We start from the raw sequence: 27,009 nt of genomic DNA on the forward strand, positions 1-27,009 counted from the left end.
ATTTCACTGGTTGGGTATTCGAGGATAGGGTTGTTTTAAGCCCTCCTGCACCAGCCAGAGCCCTGAGCAGCATCCCAAGGTTCCAAGAACGGTCACCATGGTCTTATGGGTGGATGCCAACCTGCATGTATCCGTCCAGAGGTGGTGCCCGGCAGACCCCCACACTGACCTGTTGTTTCCACCTACAATTATCTGCCTGGTCCAAGCCAGCCCTCACTGGCACAGGACCAGCCTCACAGGGGCAAGTAAGAGTCCTTCCTTTCCTCTTTCCTCCTTTCATTCAACACCAAATACGTGCCCAGCGTGTACTAGAGGCTCGGAAGTCAGACCTGAGTTGGGTACAGTCCTGTCCTCACGGAGCTCCCAAACTGGAGGGGAGATGGACACGTAACAGAGAGTGACCACTCTCTGATGTGACGAAGTGCCAGGAACTTCCTGGAGCCGGGAACCAGGGAAGGTTTTCTGGAAAAGACATCATTTGCCTCTGTGACTTACGGAGTGAAGCTCTCTTAGCAGGGGGCCTGGGATTCAGCCACCAAGAGAAATCTTGTATCTGAGCCCTCTTATCTCTTCATTTCACCCTGGCCCCCCTCCCCCCGAATTTCCTGAGAACTGTACATTCCTGTCCCACCCAGCTCTTAGCCCTGTATCACCCAGAGCTAAGAACAGCTGTGCAGCAAGGGGCATCCGGACCAACCCAGGCCTGTCACACAATGGTGTGCCACCCAGCCAGGGGAAATCATTGTACAGCCTCTGCCCTCTGGCTAGCTCCAGGCCACAGGCAAGGGAGGCCCGGCTGGGGGGAGGGGTCTAAGTGGCCGTCCGGGAGGCCCCTTCAAGAGGAAGGGCCGGGCGAGGGGAGGAAGGACGGAAGGCAACTGGGAGGTCAGGAGCTGAGCCCCAGCCACAGAGGCACCTTGGCAGGAGGATGGAGAGAGGGAGGGCCTGACGGGGGCGGGGGGTCTCCCTGCCACACGAATCGCAGCCAGCAGGTTAGACAATCCCAGCCAACCAGCTCTGGCATCTCAGGCTGGTGGGGACCTGCAGAAGTCACCTGTCCAGGGAGAAGGACAGCGGTCACCCACTGCCCACTTGCTCGTCCAGGAGTTGCCAGCGGAGAAAGTCTGCGAGCTGGGGACATTGCTCTTGGCAGCTGACCTCCTATCTTTAGGGCCAAGAGCTCTTCTGTGTATTAAACTTGGACCCTGCTGTTGTTGAGGAAGCCTGCTTCCCCTGGCTCAAGCTCAGGAAACCCCAGCCTGGCCCGTTCCCTGTGCCGCACACCAAGTGAGCCAGCCTTCTCCGGCCCAGCGTGATGACATTCAGATCCTTCCCTTGCCCTGCGTCCTGAGGGCTGTTCTGCAACTGCTCAAATGTGGCGCATGCATCCTGTCAGGTCCTCCCAGAGACCCTGAGGCTCCGTGGTCAGTCAGCTGAGAGCTTCTCCTTTCCCCTCCCCCATAGTAAGCAAGCTGGGAGCACAAGCCACCGTGCCCACCAGGAGTCCTGTGGCTTCAGCACTGCCAGGCAGAAAGGGGAGTGGCGAGAACAATGCAAAAGAAATGGAGCCCTGGGCTTGTGGGTCCAGGTTCACGGCCCTTCCCCACCCCCCAGCCGTGGTGTGTACTCTAAGCAGGTCCAAGTCCTGGCCTCCGATGCCATTCAGTTCGGTGAAGATGAAGGAGCACAGGCCTGAGAAGCAGAACACCCAAGTCTTAGTCCCAGTTCCACATTCACTTGTTGTCACAAGACACCCATCTTTTGGAGCCTCGGTTTTTCTATGCATGAAATGGACGCAGTAAAGCCTCCCCGGGTGTTCTGGTGGGGGAGGGAGAATCAAAAAAGCAATAACGTTAACATGTGTGTTTTGGAAAACACAGCATTGTAACAGAAAAGGCCAAGCGATAGCCCACCGGCTATTTGTCCCTCTTGTGCCGGGGGCGCATGGCTAGCTGATGGCAGCGTTTTCTCATTAAGCTGTGTTGCTACTTCAGAATCCCTCCCGACATATATTTTAGAAAGTCACGCCACCGGATCAGAATTGCGAGACAAAATGAAACCTCTGCCCCCCTGGCCTGCACAAGCTCAGGGTGTCATATTGTCTTCGGGAGATCCCACCAAGCACAGACAGAGCTGGTGGAAAGTCAGAGGGGGGCGCCCTGTGAGTGGTCCAGAGAACAGGACCCTGGCATCCCGGTTCAACGCATCACCCCATGGCCATGCTTCAGTTGTCAGCTCTGCGACTGGGTCCAAAAGACAGGCTGTTCCCGGACCCACTGCCCTTTGGGAACCCCCGGCATCGTTAGGGAGACGTAGCATCCATACAGGAAAGAAAGGCAACAGTGCCGAGCAGGCCCAGTGAGTGCCCCGTGGGAGGGCTAGGTGGCCAGTGCCCTGTGTGGGCTGGGTCCCCCACGAAGCTGGGCTGTGAGTGTCTACTTCTCAAGAGGCCTTTGCACCTGGTGTCCTGGCCGGCAACCCTCAGTCCCTTTCTGCCCACTGCCGTGCCCCTGGACTTCCCTCAGAAATCACAGCCCAGCCCTGGGGTGCTCTAGCTGACACCCAGGAAGGCCCCTTCTGGGAGGCAGTGCCCAAGCAGGGGTGGAGAGTGACCGGACCTCTGCAGGCCGTCTCTCCACCATGTCTCCCTGAGGCCCTCACCACAGAGCACTCCCTGAAGAGGGCAGTGCTTCGGCCCCCGTGTTCCTGCATACCCACCGCAGGGCCCTTCGTCACAGACATCCCCCCCCCCCCCCCGCCCAGGCAGGGCCAGCCTGATCCAACAGTAGCATCTCCACTGGTCCCCATGGCATGCGAGTCTAACTAAGGGAACTAACTAAGGGAACTCCATTGCCTTAGCCTCTCCCTTGGAGGGAATAAAGGCAGGCTGTCTTTATTAAATGTGGACATCGGGAGAACGTGACAGGGAATGATGGCTCTTATAATTCCTGATCTAGCTCTTCACGACAACTTAGTGCCTCAAAGCACAGATTTCCTTCTGAGGGCCTCAGCCAGCGCCGTGATCCATCAGCCTCCTGCCTCAGTCCTACCCTGCCTGGCAGCTGACTTTCTGGAGGCCCCAGTGTTCCCCCCCCTCCAGCCCCATTAGGGGCAGGAGCGATGATCCCACTCCCCTGCTCTGTTCGGTGCACCCCAGCCCACAGGCACTGAGCTAGGGCCCACAGGGACCAGCCCCCGGGGCAGGTGGCTCCAGAGGCTCTCACCACTCCCAGGCGAGCATGGAGGGCTCCTCGGCATCCTGCCCCTCCTCGGTAGCAGCAGGGAGGATGCCTTAGGGCCTCTGGGGGCGGAGCGTGTGGTCATGGATGAAGATGGAGCCTGGAGCTCAGAGTAAATTTCACTGAAAACAGGAAACCACGAAGCTGCAATGTGTTCACTTGTAAGGGTCCAGAGAAGAAGAGCTCGAGGCCATGCAGGAGGAAGCTGGGGAGGAAGTGGGGTGGCTTTCTGCTCTGGGGCCTCCTCCCTCCCTCCCGCCCTCCCTCCACATAGCAACAGCCAGGCTTGGGGTCTGGCAGCCAAAATTCTTAGAAATTATATCTGCCTGGAGGTCAGAAGCTGCGGGCTGGGCCAGGCCAGCCTCCCCCTAGGGCAGGAGCACTCTTTCTGAGCTGGGGGACGGGGGAGGTCTGGTCTGTAGGCGTTTCCTTCAATCCTAGGGGTAGCCCAGCTCAGCTCTGAGCAAGTGTCACCCTGCCCAGCCCTGCCATGGGCCCCCAAGAGCTGTTAGAACAGCACCCTCTCTCTGTGGCAGCCTGCACTCAGTGTCCAGGCAAACAGATGGGATAGAAGAGGGACCCCCAGGGACGAAGCAGGAACCAGGATTTGGGTGTCCTGGCCACTGGAGGTGTCCATGCAGTCTCAAGGCCCAGGCTCACTCTTTCCTCAAGCCCCCCCCCCCCCCCAGTGCAGCAGGACACCCACACTGACCCATGCCCTTGGGCCTGACAGGGGAGTTTGGAAGCAATGCCGTGTATCCAGGGGGGCTCCCTGCTTCTAGCCGCAGGCCTGGGGGCTCACTGCTGCCAGAGAGCCTAGAGCTGCTCTCTTCCACCCCCAACTCCCATCTCCCCCCCCCCCTCCCCAGGCCATCCAGAGGGTTCTCCCTGCCTGCTGGGCCCTTACGCTGGCCTGAAGTCCGGGCTCTGCCGCGTAGGCTGATGAGCTGAACGCCCTCCTGGGTGCAGTGCCTGGGCCCTACGCCGCTCAAACTCACCCCTTCCCCTCTCGCGCCCCCCCCCACCCCCCCCCCCCGTTTCCACCCCAGAGTGTACAGAGCCGCCCCGCCCCACTCCTCTCTGTGATTTTAAAACCCTTTAATCAAAATTCCACAAAGGATTCCCTTGCATATGGTGTATAAAAACAAATCCGGGACATGCCCAGAAGCAGGAGTTGGAGCAGAGGGTCTAGAGAGGAGGGCCAAAGACGCTTCTGTGTACACGCCCACCGACAGGGTCACTCTGCTGTAAAGACAACACATTAAATGGAATGGAAGACCAAAGACGGGGCAGGGGGGCAGGGAGGGAGGAGGAGATGGGGGCTTCCCGGGGCCTCAGGCACCCCTGGAAGCAGAGCAGGGATTAAAACCCAGCTCCTACAGTCCTTTCACAGGGTTTGCACTTGTTGCCCGTGGAGTTTAATAGCACCTCCTCTTTCCAGTGGAGGGAGGGTCACAGTTGGGGCAAATACAGTATGCAGTCACCTTCTGTACTGAGCACGCTGCGTGTGGAGGGGGGAGGGTGGGGGTAGAGCCTTTCCACTCACCTTCCCAGCAGGCTCCACCTGCCCTCCCTCACCCCCCTCTGCAGCAGGTAGTGCAACCTCTGGCCTGGCCCCCATTGCCCAAGATGCCAGTTGGCCCACAGTGGCCACTGTGCCTCAGGGTGCACTTCCTGTTTCGGGGACCCTGGCCAGTGAACTCTGGGGCCCAGAAGGCAGGCAGCGGGAGCCCAGATTTGCTTAACCGGTGGACAGCTACTGGGAGAGGCTGCTGGTAGCGGACAGCTGGGAAAGGCTCCCATGGCCCCAGGGGCAGGCAGGCAGGACCAGCCCCAGAGCTCCATGGTCACAGAGAGGGAGTCTGACAGATGAGCTGCCTCGGGCGAGATCAGGGCGCTGGCTCTACTGCAGTGAGGAAGAGTCTTTCCACATCTTTTCCTGTGTCTCATGCCTGGCAGGATGGCACTCGATGGGGACAGGGGGCGGGGGGGGGGGCGAGTTCTGTCCAGTGCCCATCTTGTCCCATCTGGGCTGTTTGGTCACAAAGCTCATGTCCCAGGGAGAGAAGCTGCCACAGGCTGGAAACTCTGGAGCTTCTAGGATGTAGACCATTTGGCATTTGTAGCTGGTGAAGTTCAGGTCTCTGGGGCGGGATCCCAGCACCCCACCATCCTTGAGACAGGGGCTGGGCAATCCAGCCCCTTCTCCCTTCTGCCATGTAGCACCCAGAGGAGTTGAGGGTCTGGCCATCAGAGGTATCTCAAAGAGTCTGGGCTCAGAGCAGGAGGGAGGAAACCAGGGCCAGGGCCAAGGCTAAGGGACCGCTCAGAGGGCCGGCTCTGCCTCCAAAGCACCTGCCCCAGGCCCCGCCACAGTTGCCCACTGGCCCCAGCTGGTCTAGATGGCCTCAGAGTTTGGGGAGTCAGGCACGGGGTCTGCAAAAGAAAGGAGAAGTAGAATGAATGGGGGGGCTCTGCAGTCCTTCACTCCCTAAGCCCACACGGGGAGGCTACAAGGCCTCAGAAGGGGAGTGAGGATGGTGCCCTACAGGCCGCGGGGAGGTCATGACCTTGCAGGCTGTTGTGCCCTGAGGGTGAGGGTTGTTGGGAAGCACTCACCGAGGGTTGGGAAGAAGACATCGCCAGGGCCTGGTGGAGACAGAGGAGTGCAGGGTTCGGAGAGCAGGTGCCGCCCGGACTCTGAAGGCTGCCGCTGAGCCATGTAGGACAGCGGAGACCTGGCTTTGGCCTCCGGCATGCCCTGGAAGGACGGGGAAACCTCAAAGCCGGGGTTATCGACTCCTTGTGTGTTGTTACTAGAAGAAGAGAGCTGGCTCAGTCAGTTGTGCTGCCCAGGTTTGGGCCTCTGCCCTCCTGCCCGCCCCACTCTTCTGCTTCCCTTCCCTCCCCTGCCTTCACACCTCAGGCCTCAGCACCCTCTTCCTGCAAGAAGGGAGGAGCTGGGGTCAGAAAAGGGCATGGCCTGCACTCTCCCATCTCCCCTGAGCTTAGGGCTGCACCCTATTACTTGGCCATCCACCCTGGGCGCAGCCGGGAAGCCTGGGGTCAGAGACACTTTGAGGACCCCAGATTCAGGAACCTGCAACAGGTTTCTCTTTGGTCCGTAGAGCTGATGGCATTAGGATCGAATGTCCCCACAGCTTGTTGTAAGCTGCAGGGAGCAGTTGTCTCCCTCTTCCTGTTGGGAGAGGGACCACCTACCCCCTGCCACCAGCTCTGAGATCCTGGCAGGATCACTGGCAGGACTTCCTTTGACCTGTCTAGAAAATCGTCCCTCTCAAACACCCAAGAGGAGCTCTGGGTTTGCTGGTGAAGTAACCGGGCCAAGTTCCTGAGTGGGGCTCATCCCTGAGGACACCCTCCATGCCAGGCGCCCCGTCCGCTTCCTGCCCCGAGCCCACCAACACACACTTCCCTGGCCACCGCATGCCCAGCCCGCTGCCCCACTCGGAGCCCCTGGCCAACCTCTGCCCCGGTGGCTCGTGGCGGCCTGACCACTTTCTCCTTTGGAGTGTTCTGCAGGGAGGCACCACGGCTCCAGGTGTGCCGTCCTCCTTTGCATGTTTCAGTGTCTGTGCCCAGTTCAGCTGCTTCCTCCTCCGCCCCCACCCTGGCCAGCTGCCCCCGAGGCCTGAGGGAAGGTGCCGGGCTCAGGCCACTAGTGTCAGAGCTCGGCCCGCTGGGCGAGGGGCGGCAGGGAGAGCACAGATGTGTAGGCTTCAGTGCAGATGGCAGACGCTTTTCTAAAGCAGTTGTGCCCGGAGGCTGTACAGGGAGCCTCCTGCACAGGCCTCCTTCCTGACAGCTGACCCCGGGCCCGGGGAGGACCTGGGAGGCCGTGTCTGTGTTCCGAGCCCTGTCCCCAGGACACGTTATCAGCGGGGGGAGAGGGCCAAGGAGCCTGGTGAAGGGGAGTCAGTCCGGGCGAAGAGCGACCCCCCTCCCTTCTGCATTAAGTCCAGCTACGCTCTGAGTGTAGACATTGCCCGACAGAGCCGCAGGCCCTGGGGAGAGGCACGGAGAGAGAGAGCCTGCCAAGCTTGGAGTCGGGGTCGGGGCGGCCGCAGGAAGGTTTCTCAGGAAGATCTCCAGGGGCCTTACCTGTCCATACGCACCAGCTCCTGGGCACCTGGGGACATACAGACAGAGAAGCTAGTCACAAAGCAGAGGCTTCCCTAGACAACATCCCTGCCCCCTCTGGCAGATGCCCTTTGAGGAAGGGGAGCGAGCCCAGGCTGGGCCACGCTCAGCCCTGGATCCCGCTTCTGTAGGCTCGGGAGGCCCGCACGACAGTGTCTATCCTGCAGGCCAGGCCTCAGTGAGCCCGGTGTTTTAACCAGTGCTAAATGAAACTCGGGCTACATTTCACAAGTATAAGGGACGGCATTTGTCACCAGGAGGCCAAAGGCTTTCTCCTATGGCTTGATTAGGTGTTGTGAGACCTTCCGGATTTAAGTATCACGCAAGGGCCTGACGCCTGAATTTGCTGTTTCCTGCTTGGACATTTGCCACTTTCTGGTCTGTCGCCATGATTTACTGAGTGGGAGGGCTGCGAGCTCAGTTCCTAATTGGAGGGTTCCTGGTCCTCTCTGGCCCGTCCTCCACATTGCCTAAAGGGTGGCTTTAGCAGTGGCATCTCTTAGAGGAACCTTAGGGGCCTGAGACCCCACTACTTCTCAGCCATTCTGCCACTTTCTCCTCCGCCTCCACGCGGCTGCCCCCTCTTGGGATTCCCCACCCCCACACTGGCCACCAACCAGATGCAGTGGCCCTACTTCCCTCTTCCTTGCAGCTCCCCATACATTTCTCATTTGCAAGAGCTTTACCACGATCACTGTGGGGAAACATGGGCGGGAGGGGCACACACACAACACACAGGAAGTTGCACAAAGTTTCCTAAAATCTCTGCTCTCGGCAGGAATCGTGGCTACCATTTAGCAGGTGGCTCTGTGCCTCAGGATTCATGCAGGTGCCCAGAGTTCCCGGGGTTCGTCCCCCCCATCCTCTTGTTGGGGGGGATTGCTGGCCCCACTTTAGAGCTGGGGAACCCAATCTCCATCCAAAACCAGATTGGTTTCCACACTCCTCAGCCTCTGCAGGAGGCTGCCTGCCGCAGGGCTCCCAACCCTTTCTCTCTCTTCCTCCCTGAGTGTGGCTCACTCCTGAGTATGCTCTCTGAGCCAGCGCCCTGCCCGCAGCAACCGACACACACTCCCCGTCCCCTCCCTCCCTGGCCTGCCACCCCCCGCCCCACCCCGGGCGCTTAGCCTCTGTCCTGCAGCCGAACTCCTGGCATTTCCCAGTGACTTCTGTTCCCATAATCCCTGCAGCAGCACTTCTCTCGAGGCTAGTTGAAGAAATGACCCAAATCTCCCCTCCCTTTCAATTTCATACCTGGTTTCTCGCCCAGTATCTCTTGGGTCTGTCTCGAAGACTCTGATCCTACAATTCATTTTTTCTTCCTCTTATTTTTTGTTTTTTTTTTTTAGAAGGGGTGAGCAGACTGGCCTCAAAAATACTTTTATTAGAAGCTAAGTTATTGACACCTTTTTGTTACTGCATATGTTTAATTTGGGGATAAGGAGCTGTAAGAAGCCGCAGGTCACAGAATTGGGGTCCATTTCGTTTCAGAGGATGTGTGCAACACTGGGAGCTCTTTCCTGGGAAGCACCTCTTTCCTGGGAGCTGAGTGTGTCTCCCTCCTTGTCCCTTCCTCACCTCCATGAAAACATCGCACCAATGAGCACAAGCTCATGGCAGCTCCACTGTGATGACTCACCCTGCTTGAGCCCCTGGGTTCCTCTTTCTGCCCCAAGCCTTGACCTACCTGCCCCCCCCCACCCCACCCCCAACCTATGGCGGGTTTTGCAAAAGGAGTATGGATGTCCAGAGAGTAAGGGAAAGGTGACCACAGCCCCTGAATGAGCCACTGTGGGGGCTCCAGGTTGGGCCCCCAGGAGAGAGGGCTGTCCAGGTGTTAACGGTCCAGCCAGAGGAAATCAGGTGTGAGCCAAAAGCCATCTGCCGACAGAGCTGCTCTCTCCCAGCTATACTTTCTGCAGCCAGCCAGAGGGAAGGAAGCAGGGGAGGTGATGCAAGGGCCAGGGCAGAGGACTCCCCACCCTCCTGCTCCTGGAGGACTCGGGCTAGCCCAGGCTCAGGGGTGGGGTCAGAGGAAGGGCAAGGGGCACTGTACCACAGAGGAGGGTGAAACGGTGTTTGTGGCCATGACTTGAAGCCTGGCTCCACCGCTGACTCACTGTGAGCCTCCCTCGGCGAATTACTGAACCTCTCTGTGCCTCAGTTTGCTCAGTTGCAAAGGAGGAACAATTGTAGGGCCAAGTTGTCGCATCATTATGAGAGGAGGTATATAACAAACTTGGCATGGGGCCCAGCACAGCAACCTTCCCAGGTAGGGGTTGGTGGCCAGGACGCTCATGCCGATGAGCATTCTGATGATGTGGTGGGATTACGCTCCCTGGGAAAAGCATGAGTGGAAGGCTCTGGGCTTGAGGCCCAGCTTTGCCACTTACTAACTTATATAACATTCGGTTAATGATTTAACCCCGCTAATAAGCTCAGGTTTCTCAGCCATATGCCGAAAGAACTGAACTAAGTTAAATCCAGGATCCCTTCCAGTTCTGATCATCCAAAGGTCATTTTTGTCCCGACAATTACAATGCTGGTTACAAAACAAGCCTACCGCTGCATTAAAGCAGGTCCTCAAAGGATCTCCAAGGGGCAGCATTTTTATAAACCAATTTGAACTACTCCATGTGATTATTCATTCATTCAACAGATATTTACTGAGGGCCAAGCCAGGACCCCTTGGGGCTGGTGGGCACTCAGGCCCCCCAAATGGCACACCTGGGTCCCCTCCTCCCTCCACCATTGAACCCAGCTCCTTGCAGGGACTATGGCAGCTCCCGTCTCTGGAACAGAGAGGAAATATGCCTGCCTCTTGCCCCCTAGGCGCTGAGCTGGGGCCTGCAGGGCAGATCACTCGCACCCTCACCCACCCCAGGCAGGTGGGGATACTCACGGCGGTTGGAGGCCACCTGCCTTTGCTTGTAGACCAGGAGCAGGATGAGGGGAAGGCAGAGGATGCCCACGATGCAGGCGCCTGTAGCCAGAGCAGCCGCTGTGATGCCTGTTAAGGGCAGAGAGACAGCCACGGTGAGACTGCATTCCCTCTGCTTCTCCTGGGGGGATACTGAAGCCCAGAGAGGAAAGTTTTGGGCAGGCAGGGGGACCCAGCTTTACCCAGGCCCCACAGCCAGACCCTCAGTGACCTGCAGAAGGACAGAAGGCCTAGGGATCCCCTTTCAAAGAGCACCCCATGCCTCTTCCCCAAGTGGGCCCAGGGCACGCAGAAATGAGGCCAGGCAGCTCTAGGGAAGAGAGAGAAGGGTCTTCCTCCCAGCCCCCTGGGGACAGCTCAACTGCCCCAGGCCATGGGTTGTTCCCAGAAAAGGAGGGAAAGCAGGTCCTTCACAGACCCCGTGCCATGAAGTTCAAGGTCAAAAGGAACCCAGGTGGTGAAAAGCGGTTGGAAATACATAGCAGTGATGTTTGCACCACACGGTGAGCAGAATTCATGCCACATTTAAAAGTGGTTGGAAAGGCAAATTTTATGTTATATACGTTGTACCACAATAAGAAGAGGAAAAAAAATATCAAATGAACAAAAGCCCCACTCTTCCTGAGAGACCCCCTTAGCTCTGGACACAGCTTCTGGAAGGGATCTCACACATACAAGTCATGGGGGGCGGGGGGGGCGGGGAAGACACGTGGGGGAGAACTAGAAACATGTGAATCCTTATCCAACATTTAAAAATTTTAAACTTTCTAAATTACAAAATAGATAGATAGATAGATAAGTTAAAATATATTCCGGAGTTTCCTCCCCCTGCTGCTCCTCCTCACCCCGGGCCCCCTGCAAAGAGGCAATCACTGTCCACACTTTTCTCGCGCGTGGCCCAGATTTGTCCCCTGCGTATACGGCGTACAGGTGTTTTTCATGGGGATTGCTTTTCCCAGTTAGCGTGGCTTGGACAGCTCTGGTTGGCACAGAGCTCTACCTCATTCTGCCTAGGGCTTTGTCACGGCACTCATCCCAGAATTTATTGAAACAGTCCCCCATTGGTGGACATGCAGATTGCTTCCATTTTCCCGCATAACTAATAACAACGTAGCTGTGAACTCCTTGTGTGTGCATCTTCGCTCGCTTGGGCAGGTACCTCTGTATGTAAAACTCCCAGCGGTGAAAGTGCTGAGCCAAAGAGTATGTGTGTTTTCTTCTGGGCTGTTGTCTAATTGCCATCCGCAGAGGTTGCACCGCTTTACCAGCCCACCAACAACATGAGAGGCCTGATTTATTTCAGCCCATCTGCTGACACCAGGAGTTCAGCTGGGAACAGACATGCCCTTGGAACCACAAACAGCGTAAACGCGTTTCCTTCCCGATTTCAGCCCTTCCCCAAATACGAAATACGGGCTGGGATACCTTGTCACGGCGTCAACGTGGCCCTGGGGAGCTTGGGGAAGGTGGCTGGGCTGTGGTCTCAGTGTTGCCTTCACACTCTTCATTTGGGAATAAAGGCTGTTTTTATCTCATTGTATTGCTAAACAACCTGATGGTGTGAATAAGCTTTCCGGGGCTTTGTTCATACCACAGAAGAGAACAAACTGTTTACTGGTACTTTAGACCTACCCACTGGTACAGGACCAGTTGCTATGCTAATTACAAAGCAAGTTCGAGTCCACATTAAGGCAGGTTCCCTGCAGATCTCAGCAAGGCTGCATTTTGACGTGGAATGGTGAAAGTAGACACATTCTACAATTCAGACGTTTGAGGATTTCTAACTCCCCGTCATAGGATCTTCTTGTGGGCACTGAGAAGGGGGTTGCAAAATGCTCTATTCTAGTCGTCACACCAGGGCTCCAGACTGCTACTAAGCCACGTTCAGTGAGGTTAGGTGCTCACTCCCTGTGTCTCCCTGTTCCCCTCCCGGCCTGACTCCTGTCCCCAGGCAGAGATCCCCCTCTGCAGCCCCTCCAGGGGATCAGGACTTGGTTTCCTTACAACCTGGGCTAAGAGTTGAGGCTGGGACAGGGTGGCAGGAGTTTGGGGACAGTTTTGTGGGCCCACATGCCCTAGAAGCTACGGGCTCTTCTGTAGAGCCCAGCCTCGCCACAGCTCCCCGCCGCCTCCCACGGGTGTGGCCAGTACCTGGGGAGGTGGGGGTGGGGGGGTCCTGCTTGGTAGCCATCCAGAGCCAGGCTCACTGGGAACGCGATCAGGTGCTGGCAGAGACAGCTGCCAGGCCAGCTCTGAGAACTGTGCCAGGCCTTTACACAGCAGGCTGGGATGGGAGCTCCCCCCAACGCTAACCTGCTCAGCAGTGCATCCTTGTCTAGAGCCTGCCAGTACCCAGTGGGTGGGTGAGTAGGTAGGTAAGTACGAGAGGGAAGGAGGGAGTTCGGTCAGGCTTCCTGGTTCCCCCAGGAGGGGGTTGGATGAAAGCAAACCAAACATCCTGCTGTGTAGGGGGATAGGGAGGCTGCTTTGCAGGAGGTAGGCTGCCCAGCCCCCTTCCCTGGGCTCCGTGACAAAACCACAGCCCCTCAGCAATTGGGGGCTCTTGGGGACCAACTTCCTCAGCCTCTCTCCCTTCCTCCCGCCTCCCCCAGCCTCAGACTGACTTGGGCTTTCAGATGATTTCCTAGGCCGGCCACCCTCTTCCTTCCCAAAGAGATCTTTAGGAGACAGGGCTGCGGGTGGAACAGAAAAGCCCCTAGCCGCTTGGCTGGAAGCATCACTAGCCGATCAGGTACCAAGGCTGGCTGTGGGGCACCTGTCTTAGAGAGAGCAGGGATTGCAGTCTTTCCAAAGGTCAGCAGCACTGAGGCCAGTACCCAGCGGCCCGCCCTGAGGCCCACTAAGCACAGGGGTCACCAGGCACATGTTTCTAAACGATTAGAAAACAGATGTGTGTCCACTGTCTGTTGCCATCTACTTTCCATCCTGTCATGGCCCACATGGTACGTCATCTCGTTCTTTTTTTCTTTTCTGGCCCACATTTTAAAATTGAGAGTTTCTGTAAAATCTGGACTTCTGACTTTGCTGGAAAATGGAGTGGATCTGGCAGCCCCGGGCCCCCCTCCAAGCACACAGCAGTTGGAGCTGCCCTTACAGGCCGGCAGCTGGCTGCTCACCACAGGCTCCACCCCTCCCCACTGTCTTCCTCCCTCGGTCCCTGGCTTCTGGGGCATTGGAGTTTTTGATCCCTGACTCAGCCTCTTGGATAACACGGATTGCCTCCCTGTTAGTGGGGAAGGGACACACGTGCTCCCATTTCTCAGTGGACCCATGATCCCTAGAGAATGGAAGTGTGGGCCCCAACCCCACACCCCACCCAAAAGGATAGCGGGGTTTCTTTTCATCAGACGCCATGCCCACCTTAGTGACAGGACTCCACCACAGCTAGTCTCCAGACCTCCAGAACCAAGAGTCTGGAAAGGGGTTGGGACTTCAGAGGTCACCAAAGTCATCATCCTGCCCTCAACAGCTAGGATAGAAGTAAACACATCCCTTTGGCCCTTGGGGAACCTGGTCACTGTGGACAGTAGCTCAGGGAAGCAGGGACCAGAGTGAGGCTGTGCATCCCTGGAGAGGGAGGCTAATGTCAAAACCTGAGAGTAGAGGTGCCCAGCGAAGGAAGCCTGACCCACTCTGGACAATCAAGTTCAAAGTTCTGCCTCAGCCTGGCGTTCTGACCAGCCAGACTCCCAGGCTTCCCCAGGAGACTTCTGTTTCCTTAATTCCAGCAGCTACTTCTCTAGGGTCTTATTCAGGAGAAATGAACCAAATCTCTGCTCCCTCTCTATTTTGTACCTGGTTTCTTCATTGTCCCCACTGGCATCTCTCATCTCTGTCCCCAGGACTTTAGTTCATACAACTGATTTTCAGGAAACTCATGTTGAGAGAGGGGAGGGCAGCCCGGCCCCCGGGCAGGGTTTGTGACTGAGAATCAGGCGCTCTGGCTGAGAGACTGGGAGCAGTCCCTGCACCTGTCTGCACCTTGGTTTCCCCACCGGTGAGATGTGGGCAGTAGCAGAGGTGACGGCCTCTAAGGGAGCTCTGGGAACTCCTGGAGGAAGAAGGGGGACTGGAGGGTTGCTCAGAGTGGAAGGAGCAATGGGGAAGTGAACACTCGTGGGTTCCGCCAGGTGAGGCTCCCCCTGTCCTGGATGCTTGTGCACACGGCCGTCCACCCTCACCAGGGAGCTGCCGCTGGAGGAAGTGAGGACAGCAGTGGCCTGGTGCCGAGGTGACACGTCAGGTTTGCGGTGTGCAGGGACGGGGCTTGAACCAAGGAGTTCCTTAGTTCCATGCAGATCTGGCTCAGACCGAAATGTGCATTCTAATTTTATTCCTGGCTAAGCTGTTTTTCGGTTCAAAAAAGAGTAGTTGGAGTAGAAAGTCACCAAGACCTTTGAGCTGGGCTGGGGCTGTAGGTTTAACTGTCCTGTCCCCGCCTTCGGTCTTTGTGCACATCCTCCTGGAGGGCAGCGGGGGAGGTCTGCACTCTTGTACCTCCCTCCAGGAGGGCCTGGGCAGGGGCTGGTCCATACTAGATGCCCAGGAAATACTGATGGATAGAAGGCTCTGGAAGCCAAGACCCTCTCCTCTCCAAAGAGTGGGGCACCCCTGAGACATCTCCCCTTTGCCTGCTGCCTCCAAGCTGCCGGGCATTCTGCCCTGGCCTCTGAGTGCCCAGACATCCCTCAGAGCAGTGCCCCCCCCTTCCTCCACAGGATGCTTCTCGGGGCAAACACCCGGGGGCTGACTGCCACCCGCCCACTGCCCTATGCATTCCTCAAGCTGGGAAGAAGGTGAAGTGAGCACAACCCAGCTGTGTGAATTTGGGCAAGTTCTGTCGCCTCTCTGGGTTTCTGTGTCCATGTGTAGAAAGTGAAGATGTGCTGCCTGCTTCAGAGGGTTCTTGTCAGAATCTACGGAGATACCAGTACTTGCGAGGACTTAGCACAGTGCCTGGCATGTAGGAAGAGCTCTAGGAAAGGTAGTTCTGTTCCCCTTCCTGAGTCTCTCCGTCCTTTCTCCCCCATGCACAGAACAAGGACTGCAGCCCAATGGCTCCAGGGAAGGGGGAAGCGAAAGGGAGGGGCAATAGCAGAGGAGGAAGAATGGGGGTTCAGTGGGCTTGGGGTGATGAGATCGGAGTTCAGAGTGGGGCCTGGGTCCAAGAAGAGGGCAGAGGAGAACAGAGAACCCAGAAGGGCCAAAAGGGCGGTCCCTTACTTTCACTCTCCCTGGGTGAGGGTGGGTACGCGATGCACTGGGTTGACGCTGCTTTGTCTGTGGGAGCAAAGAGAAGGGGCGTGAGGTGGGCCTGAGGCCGGGGAGGCTTGTCGCAGCCAGCACACGCGTACACACAGACGCAGCTTCTCACTGCAAGGCTAGGTGTGCCCGGCGCACTCTCACGCCTCCCCCACAGGCGTGTGGATACCTGCTGGCACCCACACGTCTACCCAGCCTGCTACCCCTCACACTCTCACCTGGACACACACACACACACACACACACACACACACACACACACACACACATTTCCCAACAAGCGTTCACCAGCTCACACCCCAGGTCACATATCATGGCCACCACAGTGTCATGAGCAATACCTCCCAGGTTTGTACACTCTCTCTTACTAGACAGAACCACGTACACCCCCCTCACCATCAAACCTCACTGACCAGAGAGATTTATACACAGCCTCACACCCCGTGGCCACCCCGTCTCACCACACACGTCCCTGGCATGTCCGTGTCCCCCATCTTGGACCACACACCCTCCCAGCACAGAATCACACCACGGTCGCAACCATCCAGTACTCAGCACCACAGCCCCGGAGTCACACGGTCCTCTCTGCCTCCCCTTCCAGACGGGCACGCGCACCGTCCCCACGGTCACGGCACCCCCGGGGGGCTGTCCCGTACGGGAGGCCCTCACCTGTCTGCACCTGCAGCTCCATGGCACCGTGGACCCTCTGCTCCGAGTGGTGGTGCCTGATCTCCACCACCAGACAGCAGTAGAGGCCGCTGTCCATGGGGGTCAGGTTGCGCATGGTGATGGAGAAGTTGCCATGGTGGTCGGAGACCGATTCCAGCCCGTAGCGCTGGGCCAGGTCCTGGCTGGTGTTGGCCTGGTGGCCACTGTGGTGCAGGTGAAGGTCCTGGAACGTGAGGTTGCGGATGGGCCGGCGCTCCGAGCAGACCTGCACTTCGCCCCGTGAGCTGCGGTACCATGTCTTGTAGTAGGTCACGTCGTGCCCTTTGGCCATGGGGCCCATGATCCTGCAGGTGAGGGTGACGTTCTGGCCCTCAGAACACAGGTACAGGGAATATGGCGTGGCGACCTTGAAGGCTGCCACCAGACCTATTTAGAGAGACAAGAGACGGTCACCTGCCTGAGCCAGAACCACTCCTAGTTCCCCCAGAGTGAGGAACAACCCTGGCCTGGCGCTCCGAAGATGTGGGTTCGCCAGCCACAGGCCCCGGCCTAGTCAGCTGACCTCCCGAGCCTCAGCTTCTTCATTAGCTGCTGAACCTGACTCCATCCCGGGCTGCGTGGGAGGAGGAGCTTCTCCAGGTGAGGGACTCCCCTGGCCCCAGGGACACTAGACGAGGTGTAGGAGAGACTCTGGGCAGGCGGCGGGCTGGGCCCAGCCGGTGTGTCTGTCTCCCCGCCGCTGCAGACCCTGTGGCTCTACCCACAGCTGACCCCTGGCACCTCCAGCCCCACCCCCTGTGCCGTCCGGGGGGAAGCAGGATGAGGAGCACAAAGGCAATTCGGGAAGCGCAGCCCTTGGCCCTTGACCAGCCTTCTGGGGCCATTAGCACCTTGGGCCCTTCCCACTCGTAGGGCTAGCCATGCTGTCCCACCTCCTCGTCAGTGAGCACTAATGGAGCACTTCTGTGTGCAAGGCCTGAGCCAGGTGCTACGTCTCACCTGGATGCTGAGCACATGGCCTCCCCTTGGGAGCTTATGGCCTAGGTGGGTAGACAAAGCGTGCCTTCCTGACAAAGTAGGCCCACAGGCTAAAGGGCAGGCTGGTGCCAGTCTACAGGGCACTTGGAGGAGGGAAGACATAGCCATCCTAGGGTTGGTCAGGAGACTTCTCAAAGGAGCGAGTGTCTTTGGGGTTGATGGACAGATAGGACTTTAGCAAGTAGACGGGGTGCTCTGGGCCAGGTGGTGAGGAAGCAGGGAAACCCAAGGTGTCTCGGGCCCAGGGCCAGGGAAATCATGAGAGGTCACCTCATCCATGTACCTGCTGCCACCCAGTCTTCTTAGAAATATTTCCTAGTTCATTTTGTTTTCGATAAGCAAACGAAGCCATCCCCTGGCCCTCTTTACCCTACCCCAACCCCCCAGCACATAACCATGTTGACCCCCACAAGCACTGCAATGCATGGTTGCGAGAGGACAGAGCGAGGGAAAGCTGAGAACACTAGATGGGAGTTCTAATGCCCTCTACAGACATAGGAAAGGTAACTATGGTTATTATACATTAGCGGTATTTGAATTTATTAATTGGCATTTCAGAGGCTGTCGTAAGTCAGGGAAGGAGAGTTGGGAAATGTGTACAGAATCCAAACCAGCACGTCTCTTCGACTGCCACTGCCTGAATCAAGATAACACCACTTCCTCCTGCGGGCACCCCCTTCCCTGCTTTCAGAGTCTGGGACCCACCAGCAGAGCTGAAAACTTTGCCCGGTCAAGAGTAAGGCAGCCTCGGGTAGCTTTGGAACCGCACCAGCCTGCATTGGAGTCCAGTAGCTGGGAGTCATTTAGACTCTGAGCCTCAGACTCCTCACTGTCAAACAGAAATGAAAACATCTACCTGCCAGAACTGAGGCAAGGACCACAAATACTTCACATGAAGGGCTCTGAAAGTGCTTTGCTAGTAGGTGGTGCTCGCTTCGTGGAAGCTACACAGCTTTCTCATTCGTTTGGGCAAGTCCCGGAACATTTCCTAGGAGTGAAAATAGTTCTGCAGAGTAGAATGGAGAAGCCACCTTCAAACTCTTTCCCACTAAGGTGTGAACGACTGACAACAGCTTGGGATCCAATTTTGGAGTGCCTGCATATTTAAAGCAGCGTGTGGGGTATTAGCAAAGTCATGGCCCCAAAGAATATGTCTGCATGGTAGTGTGTTAGGCCCCAAGAAAGTAAGGAAGACACACACACACACACACACACACACACACACACCCCAGATCCTTCCATTCGCTCCACCCACATGTGAGAAGGAGCCACATCTGGGAGCCCCAGATCTATGGAAAATCTTTGCCAAGGTGAGCAGAGATTTCACAACTGCCTGGCAAGATGCTGGTCTCCTTTTCAGGCAGAAATGTAGAGGCCCGGAAGGGGAAAGTGATTTTCCTAAAGTGCCACAGAGGGAGAGGATGAACTCAGAACCTGGAGCATGGGGGGTTTCAGGTAAAGCCAGATCTAGTTAGAACTAGCAGAAGGAAGAGCAGGTATCCTGTGCTATGCTAACTCCTTTAGGGGCATGTCTAGCAACCCTATAAGGTCGGTGTTGTTTTTATTCCTGTTTCACTGAGGACAAAATGTGAAGCAAAGAGACGCTAAATAATTCAGTGAAGATCACAGTAGTGACTTCGACTCCCCCTCATGGACCTGTGTGACGGCCATGGCCACAGAACTATGTGTGCCAGTAAACGGGGGGGGGGGGGGGGGGGGGGGGCGTGGGTAGCCAGGGAAAGGACCCTCGCAGGCACTCCCAGGAAGACCGAAAACCCGTCCAGAGAGCAGACTGAGGAGCTGTCTGCCTTGCGCTGCCCCTTTCCCCAGCGGGCCCCAGCTAGTGGCAGCTATTACATGGCACTATGTGTCAGGGAGCACAGAGTTGCCGGGACAGCACTGGGGAGAGATTTTCAGCCCTAGAGGCAGAAAACCCACAGTGGGACCCAGAACTGGGGCTGAGAACAGGGGGTGGGGGGCAAGGGGGGGGGAGCATTGCTCAATCCCCAACACCCTACACACACTAGAGGACCTCTTCCCTTTTTAGAAAAAGGAGAAGCTTGCAGTAGGATTCAGGTTTGGGGGATGGGGGACAGTGTTCAATTTCAGCAAAAGGGCCAGATAAGCAGTGGACCAAGAGCTCCCAGGGTCTTGTCCTGGTGGGGGGGTTCAGGGATGGGGGGGTGGGAACATCCCCTTTGTTGTGTCTAAGACTCAAGCCAGGTCAAAGCCCAGGACAGCCTGATGCTCAAAGGCACAGAGTTGGGGGAAATAATGCACGCCCCCCCATGCCATCTACAACTGCGCATGCACACGTGTTATCGGGAATATATATATAGCACAGCTGGGTTTATAATTATTTGGCAGGAGGATGTTGCTTATTGTCAGGAGCAGATCCTTTTGGACACCTGGGTCATTGTCAGAGACTGGGGAGAGGGTGGGGAGGAAAGCCCTCGGCTCCAGGGTGGCCGAGAACATGTGGGACAGGAAAATGACCCTGGGCCTGGGCCTGGGCCTGAGCCTGTGCCAAGTGGGACCCATCCAGTCATTGTGCTGCTCTTGGGGCCCAGCCCCACCCCAGCCCCACCTGTCACCGGGTAAGGAGGCAGAAGCCCCTGGAGGAATATTGCTAGGAACCTGGAAAATTCCAGGTCTTAGGATTAAAACCTTGGTCTGAGGGATCCCTGGGTCCCATCCCCACTTAGCCACGTCCTTGCTGTGTGCCCTTGAGCAGTTCCCATCCTTCTCTCCGCCTCCTTGTCTTCATCTCAAGAGACTCCCCACGTTCCTAGGCCCTTCCAGCTCTGAGGGCCTGGGGCAGGAGGAAGGGGCTGTATTTCCTTAGGGCAGGGAAGGGGGCAAGAAATGGGCCACCTCTTATGTGTCAGGACTTGCTTAGCAATTTATACTCCTCTCACTTAATATTCCCTGATGTAGGTATTATCATCCCCATTTTAAAGATGAGTTAACAGACCCAGAAGTGAAGCGACTTAGCCAAGACCACCCAACCCTATGTGGCTGAGCTGAAACCCACACCTTGAACACACCAGCACAGCGGGAAGGAAGAGCACCCCCTAACTCCTGAAGCGGGTGGGGCTGACATCTCAGCTCCAGCAACGGGGGGAGTGAACTGACCCCAAGCTGACTGCAACTTCCGGCCAGTCATCCTTGCTCTGCCTCAGACCTAAACCGACAACACCAGTCCTTCATTCCACAAATATTTACCGAGGTCCTACCCATGAGCCAGGCCCCGGGCAGAGAGGCTGTGAGGGTGCAGAGTTCCCTAAGCGATGGCGGCTCAGAATTTAGCCCTACTCCCGCCGCTCTCCAGCTGGGGGACCCTCAGCCAAAGGTGGGCTCAGCCCCTTGTAGAAGCTTCTGTTCCAGTACTGGGGAGAGCGGCTCTTGTCTGGCTCCGTCTTGGGAGGCTAGTTGTCATGATTCACCTCGTTCCCCCCAGCAGGCACCTCGTGAAACCCTGTGGGTGTGCACGGGATGGGTGTGTGTGTGGGTGTGGAGAGGCCTGTGTGTTTTCCCTGACGGGGCATGAGTTTAGCCCACGGTTGCCAAGGCAACACCCCAGCCTTTGGAGGTGGGGCCCCAGCTTGATGAGTCGGGCCTGGGAGGCCCCACCCAAACAGCTGAACTCTGTCCAGCTGCTGCTAGGGGTTAGAAGTAAACAGTCCAACAGTTCCTGATCTGCTTCTGTTGCTGGCCCGGGGCTAGATGCAAAAGGCCAGGACCTCAGCCTCGGAAGGAGCACCAAACAGACATGGAACTGGTCTCCAGCTCCCTGCCAGGCCCCGTCCCCCAGGATAGTCCGGGGAGGGTGCAGGGAAAGGCTCCGTTCTGTCTTTATCAAGCTGCAGAGCACAGAGGGAAACAGAGTCAAGGACCAATCCGGACCGAGTCTGCCAGCGCTGAGTTCCAGGAAGCGCCCCCGGCGCGGGGGGCGGAGCCAGCAGGTCAGCCCCTGGGGTCTGTGGCCAGCAAGGACAAAGGGCATCTCAGATGTGTTTATTGATACCTGCCCCCGCAGGAAGTGTCCATTCACATCAGACCAGGGAGTCTGGGAAGGGGAAGCCAGGCTCTATTGGAGGAAGCAGCGCTTCCAGCACCTTGGGAAAGCATCCACGCATCCGGGGCTGGAGGCTGTTGACCAGCACGCCTCCCTGGAGAGGGCCTGGGCAGCTGGCCAGGCGCCCCGCCAATGGATGCTTCTCTGGATGCCTCCCTTCCCAGACTCGCCCAGGCCCTCCGTGAGGAGGACTGTGTGCAGCCCCGAATACCAGCTCTGGCCAGCTTCCCTCAAGGGTCTGGGCTGTGAGGACTTACTAAGGTTCGGGTTCCGGTCCCTGGGCCCTGCCCTCGGTGCAAGCAGCCTGTAGTAACCGACACAGTAGAGGTGGCCTGGGACGGACCAGAGGGCCCACGTCCTTCCTGCAGATGGACAGCAGGCCTGGCCAATGAGGGCTCAGATTGCTGTGAGCTCTCTCCCCATCCCCCCGTGGTTATTGAGATACGTAGTTGGCCCCAACGTAAGAGAGGACCCAGCTGGAGCTACTGTATTTACTTGGACACTGTATTTATTTGAGGAAGGCAGCAGGGGCTGGGAGAATTGGGGGCCGGAAGAAGCTCAGAGAGGCCCTCTGACCCTGCCCTGACCTCTTAGGATGGGGACCACTGCTCTCTCTCTTTTCCTCTGGGAGAGCTGACCTGTCCCCTGCCACCAGCTAGCGCTCTTCACAGTGGTGAGGTGGCTTCTGCAGTGATGGGGGGAGGGGCCGACAGCGACTATAACGCAGTTTTACTTTTAGTTTTATGGCATTAAATGCCATCAAATCACATAGAAGGTTATTCCCCCACCCCTTTTATTTTTAACAAGGGACAGCAGGTTTCAGGCTCAGAGCCTTCCCCAGGCTATACTAGAATTTAATACCCTTATTTGGTTTTCTTATTGTGTACTTGTATGATTTTGTTCTATTTGTGGCAACGATACTGGCTTTCCATTGGTGGCGGTGATAGAAAGTTTCCTTTTAAAATCTATTTACTTAAGTAAAAGAATGAGTCCATTTGAGGGAAAAAATAAGTATATATGATAGACAGATGCTGCTGCAGAAATCCCAAAGGTAATGAGCAGAAAGCTGACGCTCAGGGAGCTCTATTCTGGAACTGCCCTTCAGAAGGGGGCAGTCAGCCTCCCTGAAACCATGTCCCCCAGGCTGCCCATGGCTCAGAGAGAATGTGCATTCAGTGTCCCCCAGGGAGTGAATAGTAGCCTCTGCTGTTCGTTATGCCCTGTTCAACCCCAGGTCCCCACGGGAAATAGCATCCTATGCAGAACATTGAAAGGATGGGGTCCCTGCTCAGGCCGAAGCGCAGCAAGTTCATTACTGAATGACGGATGTGCATAACAGCCACGGCCTTTCTCTCTGGGAATGGGCAGCCAAAGCAACGAGACGAAACGTAAAGATCAGTTGCAAGAAAGATCCCAGTTAGACCAGCAAACCCTGAGCTGGGCTTGCCTTGAAGTTGCAAAGTCCCACATCTCTGGGGAACTTGAAGAGAATCCACAGGCGCCTCCATGGACATTTCACACTTTAAGTGCCTATACGTGCTGACAGGTGGCCAGACCTCGAGGATTCTTCAAGTCCAGTCCTAGGGAAATCAGTCCATGACTTCCCACACCCCGGGCTCTCCACCAGGCTCTGTAGGCACCGAGGAACTTGGAGGGCCTATGGCACGTGGCCACAGAAAGCCAAGAAACAGCTTAACACTACACATCATTCACCAGGCTCCAGGCACGGTGCTGAGGTTGTGCACTGACTCTTCACCGAAGCCCCCTGAGGGAGGGGCCATCATCATCCCCATTGTAGAGATGAAGGAAATTGCTCAGAGATGCTGAGCAACCTGCCCAAAGCCACAGCCGTAAATGGCCATCTTGGGATTTGAACCTAGATCTCACTGACTCCCAAGACCAGACTGTTGAGTGACAGGACTGTATGGGAAGCATGCAAGGCACACAGCCCCAGACCCCTTGCTTCACCATTCCCATACAGGGTGCCATCAGGAAGGCCTTGGGCCTGCCAGTGCTGCTGCTAAGGGGACCCAGGGGTCCCTCAGAAAGCTGCACCGCCAATCCCAGGCTCACCCCGCCCAGGTGAAGGCAGACTGCTCCTGGATGAGTAGCTGGCCTAAAACTGGGGGGCCTCAAGCTCAGTTTGTGGGGCTTAGTCAGTGCTGGTTGAAGGCATCACTGCCAATAGGCCAGATGGGTACTGAGGAGCTTTTCCTTCCTTCTCTCCCTTGATCGGCTGAAGCCTAAGACCCGTGTATGTACGCACATAGGGAGGTGGCCTCTTTCAGCTTCCCTCCACTGTCCCTCCCACCTGAGCCACCACTCCCAGGGAGGTCAGGCCCTGGCAGGGAACCTTTGCCCTGCTTCGGGGGGACACAGGAACAACCAGCCCAGCTGGGCGAGGGACTCCCTGGTATTGCTGGGCATCCCTAGCATTGGGTAGATGCCCCCTCACGCCTGTGGGCTGGCCTCCAGGGCCACCCCAGGGGCTCTGGACAGAAGAGGGTGGATTTCCTAAGAGCTGACCTTTGCTGCATCAGAGGCTTGCACCATTGGGTTACTCAACAAGGCCCTGCAGTCCTGTTTACCATGAAGGGGATGATGGGGTCTCCCCTCCCTAGCCTCAGTGCACCTCCATGCGCTAGTCCCAGAGTCTGGGCCTCCTGGGTCAGCCTATAAGGCCATGGTGAAGATAAGAACTTTCTCAGGTCCTAGGAGTGCATATAGGGGAAGAAGAGCCTCTGCCACCCTTGGGGTCTGCTGGGGCCTGGCTCTGTTAGGTGCATCCCTCCATCCATCTCACCCTGAGTCAGGCCCAGGAAAGGGGCGTCTTCAGTTGACTGGGCTCCTGAGCACCAACTCACCACCACCATTCTCCTTGGTGCTGACCCAGCCTCAGGAGCTTAGAAGACAGACCTGCACCAGCCACCTCCACCTCACCTTCCCAGACATGAAGCCTTTGACCTTGAGCAGTCCTGCCCAAGGCAACCCACCTCAGCAGGCCAGCGAGTCTTTCTGACTCACAGACCCTCCTGACAGTGCCTGCAACCAGGCTTCCCGTCGGTTAGCCCCTTGTTACACATTGTCCTGGGCAGTGGGAATGTTCGTTAGAATGCCCATATTACAGTTAAGAATACTGAGTCCCAGAGTAGTTCAAAGCCAAGAGAATGCTTCTGACCCCTTCAGTAGAAAGCTGCTTAGAGCCCTAATCATCTCCCTGAGCTGAGCCCTGGAAGAGCTGGTCCTGTGGAGTGCCGCACTGTATGAGTAGCCGAGACCTCTAGGGGTGAAGGCTTCTGGCTATGCAGACGATATGGAGCGAGGGCTCTGAGCCTCTCTGTTACCAGCTACTCTGCAAGGTGTCTCCCTACACCTCAGTTCTCTAGAGCTCAGTTTCCTGAATTGGGGCTGCTGAATAGAGAGCAGCCCGGCCAGGGGAGGTCAGGGGAAGAGGTAAGAAAGCAGAAGGGCCTCTCAGGGTCACTTGAGGAGAAAGGGGCAGGGCAGGTGCTCTGTGGTGGGGGCAGTGCTGGCCTTCCTGCCTGCCACCATCCCCTGCCCTTTCTGGAAACCATGTCCTGCCATGAAGCATGGCCTTGGTGCCGAGACCACCTCCCCCATCCTGCGAGAATCCAGGCCAGGGCTAGGCAGCTCTGTGGGGGGGGGGGGGGGGTGTGGGCTTTCTCCTCCTTATCAGAGGCCAGACTCCCCGAGCGCTGAGATAACACGCTGCCTGCAAGCACCCAGTTTGTTTCTGGCATATTCCAGGTTCTCTCAACTCCCTTCTCTTGCTCCTACCCTGTGCTCCCCCCTCCTTTCTTCTCCTGACCCGCCCACTGGGTCCTTGTGCCAAGTGCCCCACCTTCCTCTTGCCTCCCTGACTCCCTGCATGACTCAAGCTTTCCCTGGGCCCTCCCCACAAAGTATAGTTCACAGGCTGCCTGCTGGCCCCCTCTTCCCTTGAAATCCAGCTGATCCAGTGCCAGGCACCAAGAACCGGGGGCCAGGCTGTGGGTACCCCGACCTCTGCCCTACCCCTGCTCCCCGCCCTGCCCTGGGAGCCCCTGTGTCCTAGCCAGGATTCCACTTGGAGTGGTGACAGTCTGGACTTTGGAAGAAGAAAGTGGCACCTCCCTGGTGTAGGGCTTCTGAGCGTGAGCTGAGAAAACCGAGACCAGAAAGATGCCATAAATTTTTCTGGGACTCAGACGGGGCTCATGGCTGAGCCAGGAAAGTGGCCCACATTCTCCCCAGGACCCCACACCAGTCCCTGAGCTCCAGCCTTGCTAGGATGCCGGGAATCAGCTGAGCACTCAACCCTCAGCCGCCAGACCCGCAGGAGAAGGACCAGGTGGGCGCCCACATCTGCGAGTGCACCCGTGCCCCCCAAGGTTCAACCAGGAGTGTCACCAGGGAGCAGGACACAGAGAGTACCACACTCCCTGCGCCCAGTGAGATCCTGGAGCCCTGAGGCGGGCGGCACAGGGAGATGCCCCAGGTGTCAAAAGCCCGTGGTGTCCACCAGACAATGCTGGGCTGTCCCCACCGTGTCCATCTCCTCTCTGCAGCAGCTGCTCCCGCGCGGGGCTCGCTGGGCAGGGAAGGGTCGGGCCGGCTGTCAGCTTGGGCGGCTGTCAGAGCATGCAGACGTGCTGCCGCCCAGCCAGGGCACTTGGCAGAGACCCGCGGCCCCTGCAGTGAGGTCCCAGCAAGTGGAAAACAGGGCAGGTGGAGGGAGGCGGCCCCCTCCCCAGCCGTGTTGTCCCGGTGAGCCTCCCCACCGACTTCTGCTGACCTTACCTCGGGAGGCAGCCAGGAAGAGAGCGAGGAGCACAGGCCCCCAGGGCCGGCCACCGGCCTCCGGGACCAGGGGGACGCCCATGTCACCGTCGGGCGGCGGCGTCTGGAGCCCCGGGGCCCGGAGCGGGACCGCGGGGCGCGCAGGGAGAGCGCCTGGTGCTCCGGGAGCGGCGGCACACAGCTGGCCGGAAAACCTCCGGTGGAGTGAGTGCAGAGAGCGAGCGCTGTGGGCGCCCGAGAGCTCCAGGGCCCACCCCCCCTCCCCCGCAGCGCCCCCGGGGGGCCGTGGGGGGAACTGCCTCGCCAAGGGCCCGCGGGAGGGGCTTCCCCGCTGACTCACAGAGCACCTGGCCCTCTAGGTAGGGGCGACAGCCCAAGTGTCCGCGTCAGCTCTGCTTGATTCCTGCTCTCTCCCATGCCCCTCCGGAGAGGATCGGTACTGCCGCACAGCCTGAGAAGGGCATTGCCTCTAACACAGCAGGCTACACAAGCACCGTAGTTTGTGTCTGACCTCACCCACCAGCCTTTGAGTCCTCTGGGGGCAAGCACTTGTCCCCAACATCCTCCAGCCCAGCCCAGCCCAGGGCCTGGTAGGTGGTAGGCACTCCCAGCAGTGGAATGAATGAGTGAATGAATGAAATCTAACTTGTGTAAAGGGCTAGGCAGGTTGGAGCGGACTTGACCGTAGATCCCAGAGCCTGTAAAACCTTTGTGCGTGCACACACACACACACACACACACACACACACACACACACACGGCACAGCTGCAGGGATACACAACAGACTTGGCACATCCCT

At 57.5% G+C, this 27,009-nt stretch overlaps 2 protein-coding genes across 3 annotated transcripts in view; one reads left to right on the top strand and one right to left on the bottom strand.

Moving 5' to 3' along the window:
- The window catches only part of CDH23 (cadherin related 23), a 414,708-nt gene that overhangs the window by 346,425 nt on the left and 41,274 nt on the right, over positions 1-27,009 (top strand). The gene's annotated exons all lie outside the window — the stretch shown is intronic.
- Positions 4,321-26,587, bottom strand: VSIR (V-set immunoregulatory receptor). 2 transcript variants are annotated; one of them, XM_027587703.2, is made up of 7 exons: positions 26,210-26,565; positions 16,294-16,719; positions 15,586-15,642; positions 10,303-10,410; positions 7,362-7,389; positions 5,859-6,055; positions 4,321-5,675 (listed from the first exon to the last, which is right to left on the bottom strand). In XM_027587703.2, exons 1-7 carry the CDS (start codon positions 26,289-26,291, stop codon positions 5,638-5,640), a joined length of 936 nt encoding a protein of 311 aa, XP_027443504.1. In that variant the 5' UTR covers positions 26,292-26,565; the 3' UTR covers positions 4,321-5,637. The 2 variants fall into 2 exon arrangements, with proteins under 2 accessions (XP_027443504.1, XP_027443513.1); XM_027587712.2 differs by lacking the exon at positions 15,586-15,642 and having other exon boundaries at positions 26,210-26,587.

This window comes from Zalophus californianus, chromosome 15 (assembly GCF_009762305.2).
Source record: "Zalophus californianus isolate mZalCal1 chromosome 15, mZalCal1.pri.v2, whole genome shotgun sequence".
In the NCBI taxonomy this organism is placed as follows: Eukaryota; Metazoa; Chordata; class Mammalia; order Carnivora; family Otariidae; genus Zalophus; species Zalophus californianus.